This window comes from Balaenoptera musculus, chromosome 10, assembly GCF_009873245.2.
Source record: "Balaenoptera musculus isolate JJ_BM4_2016_0621 chromosome 10, mBalMus1.pri.v3, whole genome shotgun sequence".
NCBI lineage: Eukaryota > Metazoa > Chordata > Mammalia > Artiodactyla > Balaenopteridae > Balaenoptera > Balaenoptera musculus.
This window is the reverse complement of record NC_045794.1, coordinates 43,482,402-43,498,577: the sequence shown is the minus strand read 5'-3', so window position 1 is coordinate 43,498,577 and position 16,176 is coordinate 43,482,402. Positions and strand designations below refer to the sequence as shown.

Sequence of the window (16,176 nt, the reverse complement as noted above, 5' to 3'; positions counted from 1 at the left end):
GAGACTTATGTATAAACATCAGGGTGGCCCCAGCCTAGGGTCTTGTTGTGTCTGGAGGAGCCTGGCCATTTGTGCTTGAGGGGAAGGGGCCCAGCCCTACCCTCCCACCCTCAGGGGCTGGCGCGGTGAGGAAAGGGAGGGGGCTGGTTTCTCCCCCTCTCCCTTCCCTCCCTCAAAACTGTATATAAAAATTCCAATACAGTCTTCTCATAGAGGGAAAAAGAAGAAAAGAAAAAACGAAAGCCCTACCCTCAACCCTACACATTTAACTGCCACAGACGGAGACATCTGGTGGGAGGGCGGTGGAGCCAAGAAAATTCCTATAAATTTAAATTCGATGATGGTTACAATTAACTCCACAACAAACGTGTGCTTAAACGGAAAGCGTTGCTGGGCGTTTGGACGCAGCTCGAGCTGCACGTGAGAAATGAGAGCTTTAGGAGTCGCAGTGGAAAGTCCTCAACTTGAGAGCAGGAGGAAGCTACCGCCATACTCTTGCCCCTGCCCGTGGAGAGACGGGTGCAGGCCCGCCAGCTCCAGCCTACCTCACCTTCGCACGCCTGTCCTCCTCTGCTGGGCTCTGCCTGCCTGCTTCCACCTCCTCCGCCTTGGGAGCATTGAGGGTTTTAAGAGGAGAGGGGCTAATAAAAGGGTCAAATAAAATCATAATATTGAACAGAATGAAATATCTTTATTTGCCACCAAAAAAAAAAAAAAAATTCACAGCAATCCCTCTGGGACAGGAGCCGGGTGGGGATTGCACACGTACACACGCACTCACGCACAAGGAGATGGGTGATTCAAATCTCATTCCAGGCGAGTCCTCCCCATATCCCCTCCGGGTAGAAAGAAATGCTTGTGAAATTTATTTACAAAAATTCAGGCCTCAGCATGGGGGAGGCGTCCAATCCCATCTCCCTACTGCTTCTTCCACCCCGATCTTTTTTTTTAAAAAAAAGAAGGTAACAAATGCATAGACTATAGCTATAAATTTGCGGAGTGGGGCACAGCTTGGAAAAAGGTTAGGAAACCTCAACGCACCAGTTAAGAAATTTCAAAGGAGGGCTCTACACGTTCAAGGGGGAGAACAACTAGGCTTGGGCAGGGCCTGGGCACAGACAGAGGTAGGACACGACTTTGCACACCTAACACCAGGTCAAAGGAACAGAAATTTCACAGCAAGGCGGGATCACATTTAGCTGCCCCCCAGCAGTGGGGCGTGGTGGGGTAGGGACGGGGAGCCCGCCCGGGAGGTCTCCCCTCCCAGACACGGTGTCCTAGCAGATCTTCTCACATGGGCAAGGGAAGGCTTTCAGTTCAAGGATTGTTCGGCTCAGGCGCCCACTCTCACGCCCCTCCCCCCACCCAATCCGAGCAGCAAGACATTGTCGCGAGGTGTGTTTTCTTTTAAATAAAGATTCTTGGCCTCGGCGCCAACGGTGTCCACTCGCCGTGGATCAGACACTTTCCTTCACCTCCCTTTCCAGGCCCGGTCGCTGTCCCACACTGAGTCAGACCAAGGTGAAGGAGGTTCCGGAAAGAAGTGCGGGCAACGGCAGTGGGGGCCAGCCCTGGCCACAGTCCAGTTTTCCACCCGCGGAAAGAAGGCGAGTTAGAAAATAAAAAATAAAAATAAAATAAAATAATCTCCCCCTTTCCCCCCTCCCCCCAAAGGGCCCGGTCTGCGGTTACAGCAGAGGATTTCCCGAGAAATACTGCAGCCGGTCTCTGCTTAGTTTTTTTTCTTTCATCCTTCTGTTCTGAAACCAAATTTTCACTTGTCGGTCCGTCAGGTTCAGCATCCGGGACAGCTGCAGCCGCTTCTCTTTGTTGATATACACGTTGAAGAAAAACTCTCGCTCCAGTTCCCGGATCTGGAATTTCGAATAAGGGCAGCGCTTCTTGCGGGTGCGGGGGGCGTCTGGAGGGGAGGGGAGGGGAGGGGGCAAGTGCGAGGAGAGGGGGAGAGAGACACGTGAGACCCGGGCGACCCCAGCCCCACCGCCGGGCAGCCCTCCCGCGGGCGCAGCGCTGGGCCGAGCCGAGACCCCTGGCAGGGCGAGCTCTTCCCCCATCCCGGGCCACCGTGGGACCCGCGTCCCCTCCCCTCGGACGACGGCCGGGGCTGGCGGAGTCTGGGGGAGAAGGAAGCCAGCCGGGGCCAAGTGCGTCCCCGTGGAACCCGCCCCCCCGACTTCTGCTCAGCCGGGCTCCTCTGCCCCTTCCTGCGCTGCCCTCCTAGTGACTCTGAAAACCTACCGCCCCCCCTCCCCCAGAAATCTGGGGGAACCGCGGAGAACAGGCGCGAAGAAGTTAGACCGGGCGAGAGTCGTGGGGAGGCGGGGAAGAAGCGAGCGAGCAGGCACCAAAGACACCCGAGAGTTGCTTCCGGGGGCCCTGGCGCCCCGGGACGCCCGGCGGGCCGCGCCTTCCCTGCGGCCAGGCTAGGCCAGCGCAGAGGCCGCGGGCCGCAGAGAAACGCTGAGCCCCAGGCCTGGAGCAGAGTGGAGCCCTGAGCCGCCTCGTCCCCACCCCCCTGTCGTCGCTGACCCCCGGCTTGCTCCGGGTTCTGCTCAGGGACACGCGAACACAGTTTGAACATTTGGAAAATAGTTTTTGAAAGAAGCAGAGCGGCCCTGGCTGGCCTCCCCGGTCTCAGGTTCTGCTCCATTGCCTCTCTCCCCCACCACTCCCCCTCTCTGAGTTTCTCCCTGTCTTTCCCTTGCCCTCCCCTTTCTCCCCCTCCACCCCTCCCCTCCCTCCCGCCCCCCGGCAGCCGGGCTCCCCATCCTTCCTTAAATGCTCCTCTAAGTTCACGATCAAAGTTAATATAGCCCGCGATGGTGGCGCTTTTAAAAATTTCACAGACCGAGGGAGATAACGGGGAGGGGGTTCACCCGACTTTTCCAAAGAGCCCTTTTCCCTCCCGCCCCACCCCTTCTCCATCGTAAAAAGTCGAGTCGTTGGGAGAGAGGGCTTTGTAGGTTATAATAAAATCCTTTGAATGCTTATAAAACTCCACATAAAATCGGACTGACCCAAAACACGAGGCCGTCCCCGCTCCCCTCGCCTCCCCCCCTACTCTCGCCCTCCCTCTCTGGCTCCCTCCCTCCTGCCCGCCTGTTTCCCGGCCGCTGCTACCTACTGGGGGCGGCTCCCTTGGCCGGCTCCTTGGCCGCCGAGTGGGCTGAACCGGACGAGCTGGGATTCGTGTTTTCCTCCTCGGCCTCGGCCTCGGGCCCCGCCTCAGCCCGGGACGCCAGTCCCGAGGCCGGGGGCGCCTCGGGCTCCCCCTTGGCCTCCCCCTTGCCCGGGCAGGGGGGCTCGGCGGACGCGTCGCCGCCACCGCAGTAGGCGTTGTCGAAGAAACGGTCGAAGGCTTGGGGCAGGACGCTGTTCTTGTTGACTGAGGAGTAGAAGCCGGCGGGGGCGGCGTGCGGGGCGCTGGGGTGGTGGTGGCCGCCGTAGGAGCCTTCGTTTTTCATGAGGATCTCGGTGACGGTGGAAGGAGGCAGGCACTCCCGGTGCATGAGCTCGTCGGCCGCCGCATAGCAAGAGGAATAGCTGTTCCGGTGGTGCCACTTGCCGGAGGGCTCCAGGCCGTAGGAGACCTCCCGGACCGGGGGCACTTGGGCCGGGTAGGGATAGGAGATCTGACGAGAGGGGGCCTGGGGCAGGAAGGAGGAGACCGTGGAGAACTCGGGCACGTAGTAAGTGCAACTGGGCAGATAGAGGTTGGAGGCGCAGCTCCCTCGCTCGCCGAAATCAGCGCCCCTCTCCTTGCGCGACGGCGAGCAGAAGTTGCCCAGGTTGACCGAGTTAAACATCGTTCTCTTCTCCTGCCGGCTCCAGATGGAGGTTTTGGACCTGATCTAGCGAGGGGGGAAAATTTGGGAAGGCGAGATGACGCGTTATCCGTCTTAGTCTCTCTCCCCGAGCACGTGATCCAAAGTAGATATTGTCATATATCAGTTCGGAGCACTTCGCAGTCGTAGGAGGGGTTCTCTCTTAGGTAAGATGGGGACGTTCAGGCGATTGGTTTGCAAACACCGCAGAAACATTATGAAAATCAATTGCAGATTTGTATTCGTTTTTCTCTTGACACTCCCCTCCTCTCCATTCCACAGAGCGAGCAAAGGAGGAGAGAGAGAGGGTTGGGGTGGGGTGGGGTGGGGTGGGCGGTGGGATGGACGGGGGCGGGGGCTAGGAGGGGGTAATTGTATTTTTTTCTAGCTGCTGCTCTTTCCCCCCCCCCCCCAGGATTGGGAGAAGGAGGAGGGTTCTCACGTATGGTGGGGGGGTCTTGCCTCCTCCCCGTGATCAGCCCAAGACAGGGCTAGGGATGAGGACCTCATTCCCCACTGCCTGATTCTGCCAGAGATGTGACTCTTTTCCCCCAAGTCTCAGGGACTCTTACCCCACCAACCTGAAGAGGGTCACAGCGCCTGTTTACAAGAGTTTGAAGAAGTCGATTCTTTTCCTGGCCAGGGCTGGGTATCAAGGCTCCCTTTCCCCTTTGGAGAGACTCCCTGGAAGTGTATCTGAAGTTTCCCAAAGGTGAGGCGGCCCAGCAGCAAGCCAGTGTCCCAACTTTGTCTGGCTTGCTGTGCTGCTGGCGGCTAGGGACTCAGATTAGTCATAAACAGTGGTAAGCAGTGAGCCAGCCGCCCAGCCGGTGCCTGGCGAAGTCTGGGAAAAACCTTCTCTAATGTTGTGTTAAATATTTAGTACGACAGAGTGGCCCTGGGTGAATATTTCATGCCTGACTTTATTGTCAATCAATGCACAGAAAGCTACATCCACTGTGGATTTTTAAGTCTCAAACCCGCAAGAAAAAGGTTGGAATGAGAGTCCTGTGTCTTCTCTGTCAGGGGCCCTTTGGGTTGGGGGCTCAGTCTCAGCTTCTTCACTGAAAAGAAGCCCAGTGTCGGCTCTAGGAAGGATATGGTGGGGGGACTGGGTTTGGGGCTCCTATCCTTGGACGATTTGGGGGCTGTGAGGTGGACGGTGGGGCCAGGTACAGGTCTCTGGAATAGACCAGCAGGGCAGTGGAAGGGAACTGAGGACCCTGGGTGGGCTGGGCAGGGCCAGGGCTCACTCTCTAGTGGAAACCCCCAGCCCCGCTCCCCGCTCCCCGGGGGCTGCAGCCAGGCCCTGGTGGGTGCCACTTTCCTGTTTCTCAGTCCTGCCCTTCCCTGCCAGCCTCCTGGATGGCTGTGACCCCAGAGGTGGGCTCAGTGGTTCTGAACTCCCTTGCCTTCCTTCCCACAGGACACATCTGGGCAGCTGAAAATCAGTTTATTGAAAGGTTCTAGACTGGGTACTACAGCAACTTCCCACAAGCAGAAAGCAACCTTGCATCCAAGGAGGAGCCAGCAGGGCATGATCTGTTCTGTTCAGATCAGCAGGAGGAACTGAAGCCCCCAGGGACGCAGTCCACCGCACCCTTAGGAAAAGCCAGAACTGGCCCAAACCCTCTTTTAACCCCTAACTCTTGTTTAAAATTGGTTTCCACTTTAAAAATATTATTTGTATTTGATTTTCCTTGTTGAACTTGACAAGGTACTGAGGCCCCAATACTAGATGGGGAAGACACAAAAAATGGTACCTTGACCCCAAATACAACCCCTCCCCAAATCATTCTTTCCCAACCCTCCTGTCTCCTCAAATTTGCTTTAGAGCAACACCTGGGTTGGAACAGCCTTGGCCATGGGTCCCATTCTCGGGGAGGCTCTGGCATACCCAGGGATAGGTCTCTGGCATCCCTCTACACATTCATTGCTGGGCACTGCTTCCCGAGCTCTCCTTTAGCCCTGGCCAGATCTTAACTAAGGGCCAGATCTTAACTAAGGGCAAAAAGGAACTAGATTAGGGCTTTGCTAATGAGAAGGCTGCAAGAAAAAAAAATCTGTTGCTTTTCCTCTTTCCCCTACCTCTTTTTATAGGGTGTACTGGGGCCGGCATTTTTAATTATAATGATGGGGAACTATGGACTATGGCTTTTATGGGGTTCGTGCTCTCCTCATTAAACTCGAGTTTATTGGAGGCAAAATGCTCCCCAAACAGTGATAGGAACTGGTAAGAGGGAGCTGAGAGGTACCCCTATCCCTTGCAGAGGTGTGGATGAGCGTTCAGAGTCTCCGCTCTGGCTTTCCCCACGTCCCCCCAGGGCCCTGCTTCCCCCTCAGTCCTGGCCTCCTGGGCCTTGTGGGGCCCAAGCCCCCAAGGCAAATTCTGCACCGCCAGGGCCGACAGTGGGGAGGGGGTTCGCTTCCTGTGAGGAGACAGCTGTGGGCCTGAGCACTTGAATTTGACCACCAAAGTTTATTCCAGGGCCACCATAAAAGTGAGCCAGGCTGCTACAAGGAGCTGCTGGCGGCTCTATTTCCTTGAAACAAAAAAGAAAGGCAAGAAAGAATGTCAAAGGAGTCGATGTTCAGGAAATTCTAGGGTCTCCCAATAGAGGCTTCTGAACATTAATATTTTTCCCCCTAAAATTAAGGCACAAATTTCAAAAAAATTTTTTTCTAGTTTTGGTCTGACTTTTAATTTTTTAACAACTTAAAAAAATCCCAACAACTGGAGGTTGCTGCTGGGGTCAAGGAGAGAAGGCCTTTGCTGCTGACATCAGGGAGACATTGATTGGCAAAAGTGCCTACGGTGTGGCCGAGTGGCCTCCCTGCCCAGTCCTAGGTCCAGGCCACCCTGAAGCATAGGCTGAGCTGCCTGCCTCAGCCGGCATCCCTGGGCATCACTGCCTCCCCCGACGTGAGACCCAAAATCCAAAATCGGTTCCCAAATTGATTCCCAGGAGCCCTGGCAAGCCCCACGCCGCGGAGAGGAGGCGGCTTTCCCCCCCTCATCTCATGGGTGCCTGCGGCCTCTCCACCTACTGGAGTCCCAGCTTTCACCTGAAATCCTCCTCAGCAGGGCCATCCTGCCCGCCCCACTGGCTCTGGGTGGCCTCATTCAGCACCGCCTGCGTGCCCGGCGGCTAGCAGGCAGCTGCGGTCTGGGCAGCTGCCTCGGTACTCTGGCCAGGGCCACGACAGACTCTAGTACACTTCCTTTTCACACACAGACACCAGAGGTGCCTTCAGAAGGGGGCAGTATCTCCAGGTCCCAGCCCAGCACCCCACACACAGTACTGGGCCCCCTCGGAGCTTGTCCACCTCCTGCTGCTGCTCTGGAGAGAGCAGACTGCGGTAGGGAAAGGGGCCCACCCCACAGACCAAGAACTGGGAGGAAACCCCAGTTTGGAGAAAGGGGGCCCTTAGAGCTCTCTGGTCTGTAAGTTCAGTCTCTGTGGGGTCAATAAAGAGATAGGCAATCAGCGCATGGACACCCTCAGTGGATCCGAGGCTGGGCCAGCGAGGATTGAATCCTTTTGCACAAATCTCTCTCCCTTGCAGTGCCACTGAGTTTAATAATCCCTTTAATGTGCTTGGGGGTTTTCAGGCCAGCGGTTTATCCTGCACCCCGTGACACCTCCCACCCCCAGCCAGGGAACTAGAAGGGAAAGGGACCGCCAGTTCTCAGACTCCCATCTCTCCTCAGCCCTGGCCATTGCCCCAAGCCCAAGGCCCCAAGTCAGGTCACCTAAGAGGACGCTGCTCCAAGGTTCCTCCGGCCCCTGGACAGGATAGGAGGAGGGAGAAGGGCAGCCCCTCTGCCCCCGCAGCCCCACCCCCTTTCCTCCTCGGCGGAGGGATTGTCCCAGGAGGCTAGCAACGCGACCCCGTTTCTCCCAATAAAAGTCCCATTTTACGAGCCAGTTTCACTGGCCCCTCACCAAATGCTCTAAAATCAAGGAAATGTCTTAAAAGCAGTCTGGAAATGGAGCCACTACCATTGGACCTTGGTCTCCAAACTCAGCTGCAACAGCACACACACACAAAAAATGCCTTTTCTGGGCAGAACTGCAGTGCTGAGCCACGCGGATCTCCGAACCCTTGGCCCAGTGGAGGCCGGGTTGGCCGGAGCCGCCATTCCCCGGCTTCAGCGCCTACTTAGGCTCGGACCCAGTCCGCACAGATCAAAGTGAGCTGGCGGCATTTTTATGAGATCAACTTCAGTGGCTCTTTACTTGTGATCAGATGCCTGGGTCAAAAATGCAAAAGGGAACAGCCCATCAACCCAAAAAGGAAAAGGAGAGAGAGAGAGAGAGGGCGCAGGCGTGGGGTGAAAAAATTCAGGTGACACATAGCAAGAAGATTCCAGTCACCCACAAAAGAGACCCTTTGCCTGCAGCAAGAATTGTCTGTGGGTCAGTCCCAGCCTCCAGGCCCTGCCATTTCTCCCCAGTTTCGGGAGCCAGGAAGCCTGACTCGCCTGGTTCTGAAGACTGATCCGAAAGCTTCCACAGTGTGGACCTGCCACGTGGGGCAGAATGTGGCCGCCTGCACTCCCTTGCCCCAGCGGGGAAGTCGTCTTCTGCTCACGATTCAAAAATCTCTCCCATTTTGCTGCTCTCCTCTCTGCGGTCTCCGTGGTTCTCCCGTCACTACAGCCAGAAGTTGAGTTCCAAGAAGATTCGCCAGAGATTTATCGCCTGGCCCCAAACTTGGAGAGCCTCGTTGTCATAAACAACCGTCTATTGTCTAGACTTTTATCTCCGGGTATGGATCGTGCATTATTGAGGCTCAGGAGACACGGGCCTGGCTCTGTGGGGTGTGTGTGCAGCTGAGTGCTTGCCCCCTTGCCCCCAGGGGTTTCTGTGGGTAGGTTTAGGAGGGTTCGCAAGTGTGTGTGTGTGCCCTTGGAGCTGGGCAGGTATACCTGAGTGTCCAAGGGTGAGGGCTCAAAATGGGGAAGGTCTGTCTGTGCCTTCCCCAGAAGGAACATTCTGGTGCATGTACTTGTGTGTTGGGTGAGAATTTGTCACGGTATGCTTTGTTTCTCGGGCATTTTAAGTGTTCCTGTCTGGGCTTTTGCGGGTTTTATTAACCTGTATCCGCTTGGCCTGTTATGTCCCTTGGAAGCAGATCATCTGGTGTTTTTCAGTATTGGGCCCATTGTGTGTGTGTGTTTGGCTTCTCTGAGAAAATGGGTTTGGGTGATACCTTTCCAGTCTCGTTCCCTCAGATTCCTGCACCACCCTAAATCACACCTCAGCCTCTGCCTTCGCCACAACATCTTGCCTTGCTCCACTCACTGCAAGTCCCTACATCTCCCAAGTGACTACCAATTTTCTGTCACAGACACAAAATACATTTTTGCAGGATGAGGTCTGGCTATCTTTGCCTTTCCCTCACTAGGGGAAAATGTCCCAGCTCGTAGTAAACTCCCTCCCTTCTTGGGGCTCCCCTTCTCTGGGCTGAGGGGGACATCAGAAAGGGCTTCCCCAGTCCACTCTGACCTTTAAAGATACTCTCCAGAGAACTCCAGATAATGCCAGAGAGGGCCTGCCACTCCCTCCCTGGGGCTTCCTGGCAGCAACTGTCCTCACCCCGGCCACCCCCTCAGCCACTTGAGCCCAGGCAGTAGGACGTTTGCCCAGATTAAACGTCAGTGGGAGAGACACTTATCACCTTAGATCTCAGGGTCAGAGGCTGTTTTTGAAAGCCAGGCTCCTTTAACACCAGCAGAGATAATCAAATCCTCCCACTTTGTTTTTCATGATCAGAACACAGGGTGGCAGGGCTCCAGGCATACAGGCCTGGGAGCTCCCTGACAGCCCCCACCGCTCCTGGCAGCTCCCACCTGGGCCCCAGACCCCACTTCAGGTCCCAGATAGCTCTTAGGCACCCTCAACCAGGTAGGTCAAGTGAGAGGGGACTGATTCCAGACTCCGGTTGGTTTTCCAGTTGAGAAGGGTGTAGGTGACAACCAGCAGGGGTTTGTAGGGCATCAGATTTAACCAGAAGCCCCCCATCAGTGCATCCCTCCCTTCCCTTGCCATTAGAATTCCCATTTCAAAAGCAATGATTAGGCCTAAAAAGGGCTGAGTGGGCGCAGAGCAGGCGAAAACAAGCTGTGAGGTCCTGGAAAGAGGTGAGCCCTTCACAGACACCTCCACGTCATATTCATTCCCTCTCTCTCCCTCTCTCTCCCGTAGTGCTACCCTGGTACCCTGGAGGGAGAGGGCCAATGATTCCACTTCAGGCTCCTTTCTTCGGCTGCCTTCCTTCTTCCTTCGCCTGAGCCCGCCGGCTGCCCGCTGCCCGCAGCCCAGCCCGCCGCCGCCTCCACTCCGGAACTCGCTTTCCCTCCAGCGGGCAGGCTGCGGCGTCGCCTTACTCCGCCTCTCTCCCTGCCTCCCTCCATCCTTGCCTTTCCCCCACTTCTCAGACCAACAGATATCTCATATACTTGTCTGTCCGCACCCAAGGCCTAGGCTGAGCCGGCTCAACGCTAGGGGATCGCAGCCGCGTTACAGGGTCCTAGCACGGCGCGCTTCGCTCCCCGTCCCTCGGCTGCAGCCTCCTACTTTGCTAGTTGCCGGGTTCAACAGCTTCTCTCTCGCTTTGCCGCTTCTTCCCCCATTCTTTCCGCCTCTGGATATGAGAAATAAATAAATCCAAGGCTCCTGCCTCATCAGCCCTCCCCACTCCTGCTGCCTCACTTCCCCTCCTCCTTACCGAGTGTACCGCCTTGTTTTCGAAGAAAATCTTAATAGTCAGACATCTAAGTTGTAAATGAACATTTTTTTCCTTTGTGACGGCTAATTTTCTCTCCAGTTCTTACGTCCTGCTCCGCTTCGCGGTGGAATGGAACGGATTTAGAAGTCTGCGTATGGGAGGGGGGAGTGGAGAGATGGAGCCCAGAGTTACAGACGGTGGCGAGAGATACGGAAGACGGAGAGATACGGAGAGAAAAAGAGGCATTGGGGTGGGGAGAGGAGGGAGGGAGTGGGAGGGAGGGAGAGAGGGAGGGAGGGGGCCCCAGCTGGCGGGAGCGGAGCCAGAGAGAGAGAAAAGGAGAGAAAAGTTTCCCGGAGTCTTCATTAGTTGACTTCTCTGTCCACTGCTTCCCCCAGCCGGCCGAGCTCACCCCCAATAAAGGAAGGAGGGGGGGTCTTTATTTTTTTTTTTTAAGGCCCCAAAGAGTCCAGTGTTTACAAGACCAGAAATGCCACGGCCACGTCCTGGCAGAAAGAAAGGCTGAAATGGAGGACTGACGCCTTCCTTATAAGGTACGATGCTAACTTGACCTTCACTTTGTCAGGGCGCCCCCCGCCCACCCAGACCGCTGCAGGCAGCCAGGCAGAGCCCAGGCGACCCTGGCCTCTGCCTCCCTACTTCTTTTTCTCTGTCAAATCTCTCTCTTCTTTCCTTTTTTTCCACTTCCTCTTTTTCTCTTTTGTCCTTTTCTTCCCTTTTTCCTACCTTTTCTTTTTTATTCCCTTCCTTCTCTTTTTCTCCTGCTTTTCTTCTTCCTGCCCCTTTCCCTTCACTCATTCCTTTTATTCTTGGCTGCTGGTTTCATGGTTTCCCTTGATTCTCTCTTGCCCGGCTCTCTATTGCAATCTCTCTCTCTCTCTCTCTCCTGATCTTTTGAATCCCGGAAACAAGAATAAATATTTTCAATACTCTCCCATCCCCACCCCAAGTGACCTTCACAGCCCTAGCCTGGCCTCTGCCCCCATCCAGGTATCCCTGGGGAAGAGGGTCCAGGAAAGAAGGCCAATTTGGGATTATAGGGGCTTCACTCTGGGCCCAGTGCCCACTTGAGGATGGCAGTGAATTTGGTTTTGGTAAGGCTCTGTCTTCCTCTCACTGGCCTCAGCCGCCAAGTCTCTGTGACCCTAGTGGTCTTGAATGGAGGACGCAGCCCTTGTTCGTGGCGGTATGGGGAGAGCAGAGACCACTGCTCTTGAGACTAAGGGGGAGACTTAGGACCAAATTGTTGTTTGCCCTTCTCTCAGCTTCCAGCCCCTAAAATCCTAGAGATTTCACTTAAGACATTTGGGGCAGGAATTTAGAGAATTAGGGATTTCTGGAGATTCCCACACACATGAAAATAGGAAACAGATTATGCAGGCCTCTCTGCTTTGCCTCTTGTTGCCTCCCAGGCTCCAACAAAGCCTCCGACATTAACTCTAATCATATCTTGTGTGGCTATAAAATAAATGATATTATGGACACCCCTATAATTATCTATTATTCACTTACTTGTGATAATTACAATACTGGATGAGGCAGATCTATGCAGACAATGTAAAGCCAAGCAAATATCCTGGAAAATGAAAGTGAATCTGTGTCCATTCTTGAGTATGTTCCAGAATCTGTAAGCCTGCCTAGGACCTCCTTGATTTAGGAGTAGCCAGCTTGTAGGGGATAGGGTCATATTGGGAGACCCTACCACTTCCTTTTCCCCCTTACATCTCACTTCTCCTCCTCCTTTGCACAGACACCAGAGAGGATCAGACAATCAAAGGGAAATTCTTTCTCTCTCCCCCTACAATTATCCAGATAATTGCATGAATTCTTCCTTGAATATTGCTGTGTAGTCAGGGTTGAGATTTCAGCGGGAAGTGCAAGGGACAGGATTCCAAATGGGGGAAGCTGAGAGAGTCCTGTGTTCTTACATTCCCATACTTTATAGTTCTGTCTAGTGTTACATTGTTTCTTCAGGCAAAGATCTTTGTTCCCTTTCAGTCATATTTCTCCCTTCCCCCTCCCTTTCTCTCTCTCTCTCCCTCCTCCCTTTTTCCGGTCCCTTTAAAGGAGACCCAGATCATCCTCTGCTCTTAATAGATGACTATAAAAGTAAAATTAATTCCCCCCTGCCTTTTAATATCAATATCTCTCTGTTAAGTATGCACATTGGTGAGAATAAACAGAATTAAGTGCTGCAACCCAAACCAGCGATTAGATCCAAGGGTTTTTTGGGGGGGAGTGTTTCGTTGTTGTTATTTGTTTTTTTGTTTTCCATTGGGCTTATCTGGGTGTGTTTACTCTGCCGAGAGATAACCAGGGGGTATTTGTATTATTTTTACAAGCTCATTGGGGCCTGAGCCAGTACCAACCTGGTAGAAAAAGCAACCATGAAGCCAGAGAGAGAGCCAAAGGAGGGAAGAGAGCGCCAGATGGAGATGAAAAGGAACCACGCGGAGAAATGCAGGGAAAGAAGGAGGCGGCAGGTTCCGGAACAAACGTGGCAGAGGGCAAGACAGGCACTCATGGACAGAGGTTTATGTATTTTTATTAAATTTTTTTTTTAAATTTGGGGCTCCATGAAGAAAAGGGACAACTCAGGAAAGGAGAGGGGAGAGGGAATTATTCGAGTCACAGCGTGACCACCCCAGAAGGGGAGAACACTGGATACACCAGATCCTTGGTGATCCTCGGTGCTGGTGCTGGAGCAGGAGCTGCACTGGGCTCGCTCTGGTTCCGATTTGCCGCCGTCCCACAGCCCGTTGGGCTGGGCCATTGAAGCCCCCCCTCGCGGCCACCAGGGCTTCCTTGCTCTCCTTATCATTCCATCTTTATGACGAGGCTTGTTAACAAGACCAGCGAGCTGGCCACGCACATCTATCTCTGCCGCTCGAGCTCAGCCAAGCAGCGGCCGGTGGGGGCGGTGGGGGGGGGACTGGTGAGGCACTAATTAATTGATTTCTTTGGACAGTAAAGTATGGCCGCATCTACATGGAACCTATCGATTCATAAACAATATCTCTGTTGGGTGTGAGTGTATTGTCTCTCAAAGAATTTTTCCATAGGCGTGTGTCATGTAGCCCAGGATTTTTAGCTGCTAAAGAGAGACCCTCTCATTTTTAGGGGGCCAGATCGGAGTTAGCTCAGCTCCAGAAAATACTTTAAGTTATGACTGCCTCTGAAAAGGCGTTGGGAATGGGTTTTGTTGAGAAAAACTTGGGTTATTGGATAACCTTTCCCAGTTGCTTGTGTAGACCCGGCCAAGGTTAAGGATGGGAACTGGAGTCGAGGAGTTGGGCAGGCCGGAGTCCTCTTCCCGGTCGTCTGGGACGGAGTGGGGCTGCTCTCAGATTTGAGAGGAGCATAGAAGACAAGGTCCAGCCTTTACTTCATACTGCTCCCTGGACTTGAGTTTTTAAAGTAAATTTTATAAAAGTTAAACAAACCTTAGCTTTCAAGAAGCCCTTGCATGCCCAGCACACAGCCAGAGCCTGCCTGTCACACACTTCACCTGGTTGCTGGGCTGCCTTCTTTCCCCCTTTCCTAACTGGCAGCTCAGAGTGACTATATTTACATTAGGTCTAGAAGAACACATCCTGAGACAGAAGGGGTAACGTAATTATACAATGCTAATTTCATACAGGAGTGATTATGCAGTCAGACTCTGCCGCAAACAGGACCTAGGGCTCTAAATATAGACCCTGACCTCAGACAAGAGAAGCAACAGTTAAATAGAGATAGAAGACCACTCATATAAATAATCCATGTAGACACAGAAGGGGGTTTGTAAAAGACAGAAATAATAGAAATACAGGACAGAAAAGAGGTTCAGCTGATAGAGAATGTCATTGCCAATGCCTGAGCTTCCTCCTGCTACTGTTTTTAAGATTGCCAGAGAAATGTGTATTATAAATACAGTAATATGTGAAATCAAAGTATGTACTTCAATGTATTTGGTACACATACACCATGTATGCAAACATAATTCACAGAATATATTTTTCATACACTGGGTTGATAGGCAGTTTGTGTATATATAATAACATGATGTATATTTTCCATGCAGTTTTTTAATGTGGATATATTAATATCTGGATGCATTGTCCATGTACTGATTTTATATGCCCTTTATATGCCTACATCCATGTAGCTAAATAGATGTAGGACTGTACCTTCCCTGCGCAGGATATGTGCAAGTGTACTGTTTAATCTATGTAAATGAATTTTTACATGTGATGGGTATACATGCTATATGTAATCTTTTCCCAGGAGGTTGTTTTCCTATAAAATAGAAAAGAGTGCCTCCATATGTATATTTTCTAGAGAAATATATTTTCCATGCCCAGAATGTACATGTAATATAGATCTCTGTGCATTTTAGACTGTTTCAGTATATCGGTTATGTCGGCAGTATGGCCAAGCGTGCATTTTGTGGAACATCTTTTCCACGCTCCGAATGTGGACTATGCGTCTTTCACAGGGAGCTTTTCTAGCAACAACTGCCGGTGAGTTCCGCACAGACCGGTCCTTGAAGGAAGTTCTCCACTCCGGGTCAGGGAAACTGACAAACGGAAGGCTTATCTCGGAGTCCCCAGGAAGCGGCTCCGGCTCAGAGAGGAGAAATCACCCCCAGGCAACCGGCTGGGTCACACTGGCTAAAGGTCCGCTGCGTTTGGTCTCATCCAAGTCCAGTTCCTCGGCTCCGGTGCCAGGCTCTCTCGGGCGGCACAGGCTTTCGGAGCCTGGGGCAGAGCCGCCGGCGGTGACGAACCCGGCGGGAGGGCGGGCCGCCGCTGTGGGGACGCCGCGTGCCCAGCAGAGGGAGGGCACTTGGGAGAAAGGCCTGGTTCCCGCAGCCCGGCAGCGCCTCGGACTCGGGCTGTTCTTCGAGGTCACCCACAAACCCACGGAGCGTCCCCCCGCCCCCGGGCTGGGGCTCAGGGCCGAGCGGCTGGGCGGGTCCGGGTCTTCGCGGCCTCCGCGGATCTGGCCAGCAGGGGTCATCCGGTCCTTCGCGGGAGCCGGCGGCCCTCGCGCAGCGACCGGAGCTGCCGGCGCTGTTCGGGCGGCGGGGCCGGGGCTGGGAGGCGCGCCGGGTTTCCTCTCCCCGGTACCCCGGGCACACCGGAGCCGAGGCCGGGCCAGGCGGGCGGGGAACTGGGCTGAGGCCCCGGAACCCTGTCCGCCGGGCCGGGGCACGGAGCGCTCCGGGCGCGGGGCGGGGAGCGAGCGGCCAGGCGCCCGCGTCGGCCACCAGCGACCGGCGGGCCTTTGTCTCGGGGCCTCCCCTGAGCGGCGATCGCGAGCTCGGCCCCCGGCTGCCGCGGTGCTGGGCGTCCGGGACGCACGCTTCTCCGCGGAAAACCGGCAGCTCCGTCACGACGGAGGCAGATACCGAAGGGCGGCCGCTCGGGCCTGATGCTCGGCTTATACGCGGCTGCGGGATCCCAGGCCTGCAGCCCACCTCGCGCTGAATTACACCGGGACCTTTGGCGCCTCCCTGTGCCCGCCGCGCAGAGAGGGTTGGGGGCTCCGGGGTGCGTTTCCCGCACGGATCGGGGGCCTAAAAAACGCTCCT

At 54.4% G+C, this 16,176-nt stretch overlaps 1 protein-coding gene across 1 annotated transcript; it reads right to left on the bottom strand.

Moving 5' to 3' along the window:
* Positions 1-702: 702 nt before the first annotated feature.
* On the bottom strand, positions 703-4,128 carry HOXC11 (homeobox C11). Its single transcript, XM_036866298.1, has 2 exons — positions 3,146-4,128; positions 703-1,921 (listed from the first exon to the last, which is right to left on the bottom strand). The coding sequence occupies exons 1-2, from the start codon at positions 3,825-3,827 to the stop codon at positions 1,689-1,691; spliced, it is 915 nt and encodes a 304-aa protein (XP_036722193.1). The 5' UTR covers positions 3,828-4,128; the 3' UTR covers positions 703-1,688.
* Between the last annotated feature and the right edge of the window lie 12,048 nt (positions 4,129-16,176).

Bases quoted from the DNA above. Each gene is read 5' to 3' on its own strand.
- HOXC11 (XM_036866298.1), bottom strand. From the start codon at position 3,827: ATGTTTAACTCGGTCAACCTGGGCAACTTCTGCTCGCCGTCGCGCAAG. The intron at 1,922-3,145 runs GTAGGTAGCAGC...CCTCCCCTCCAG, and splicing joins GGCCAAGGGAGCCGCCCCCA to ACGCCCCCCGCACCCGCAAG.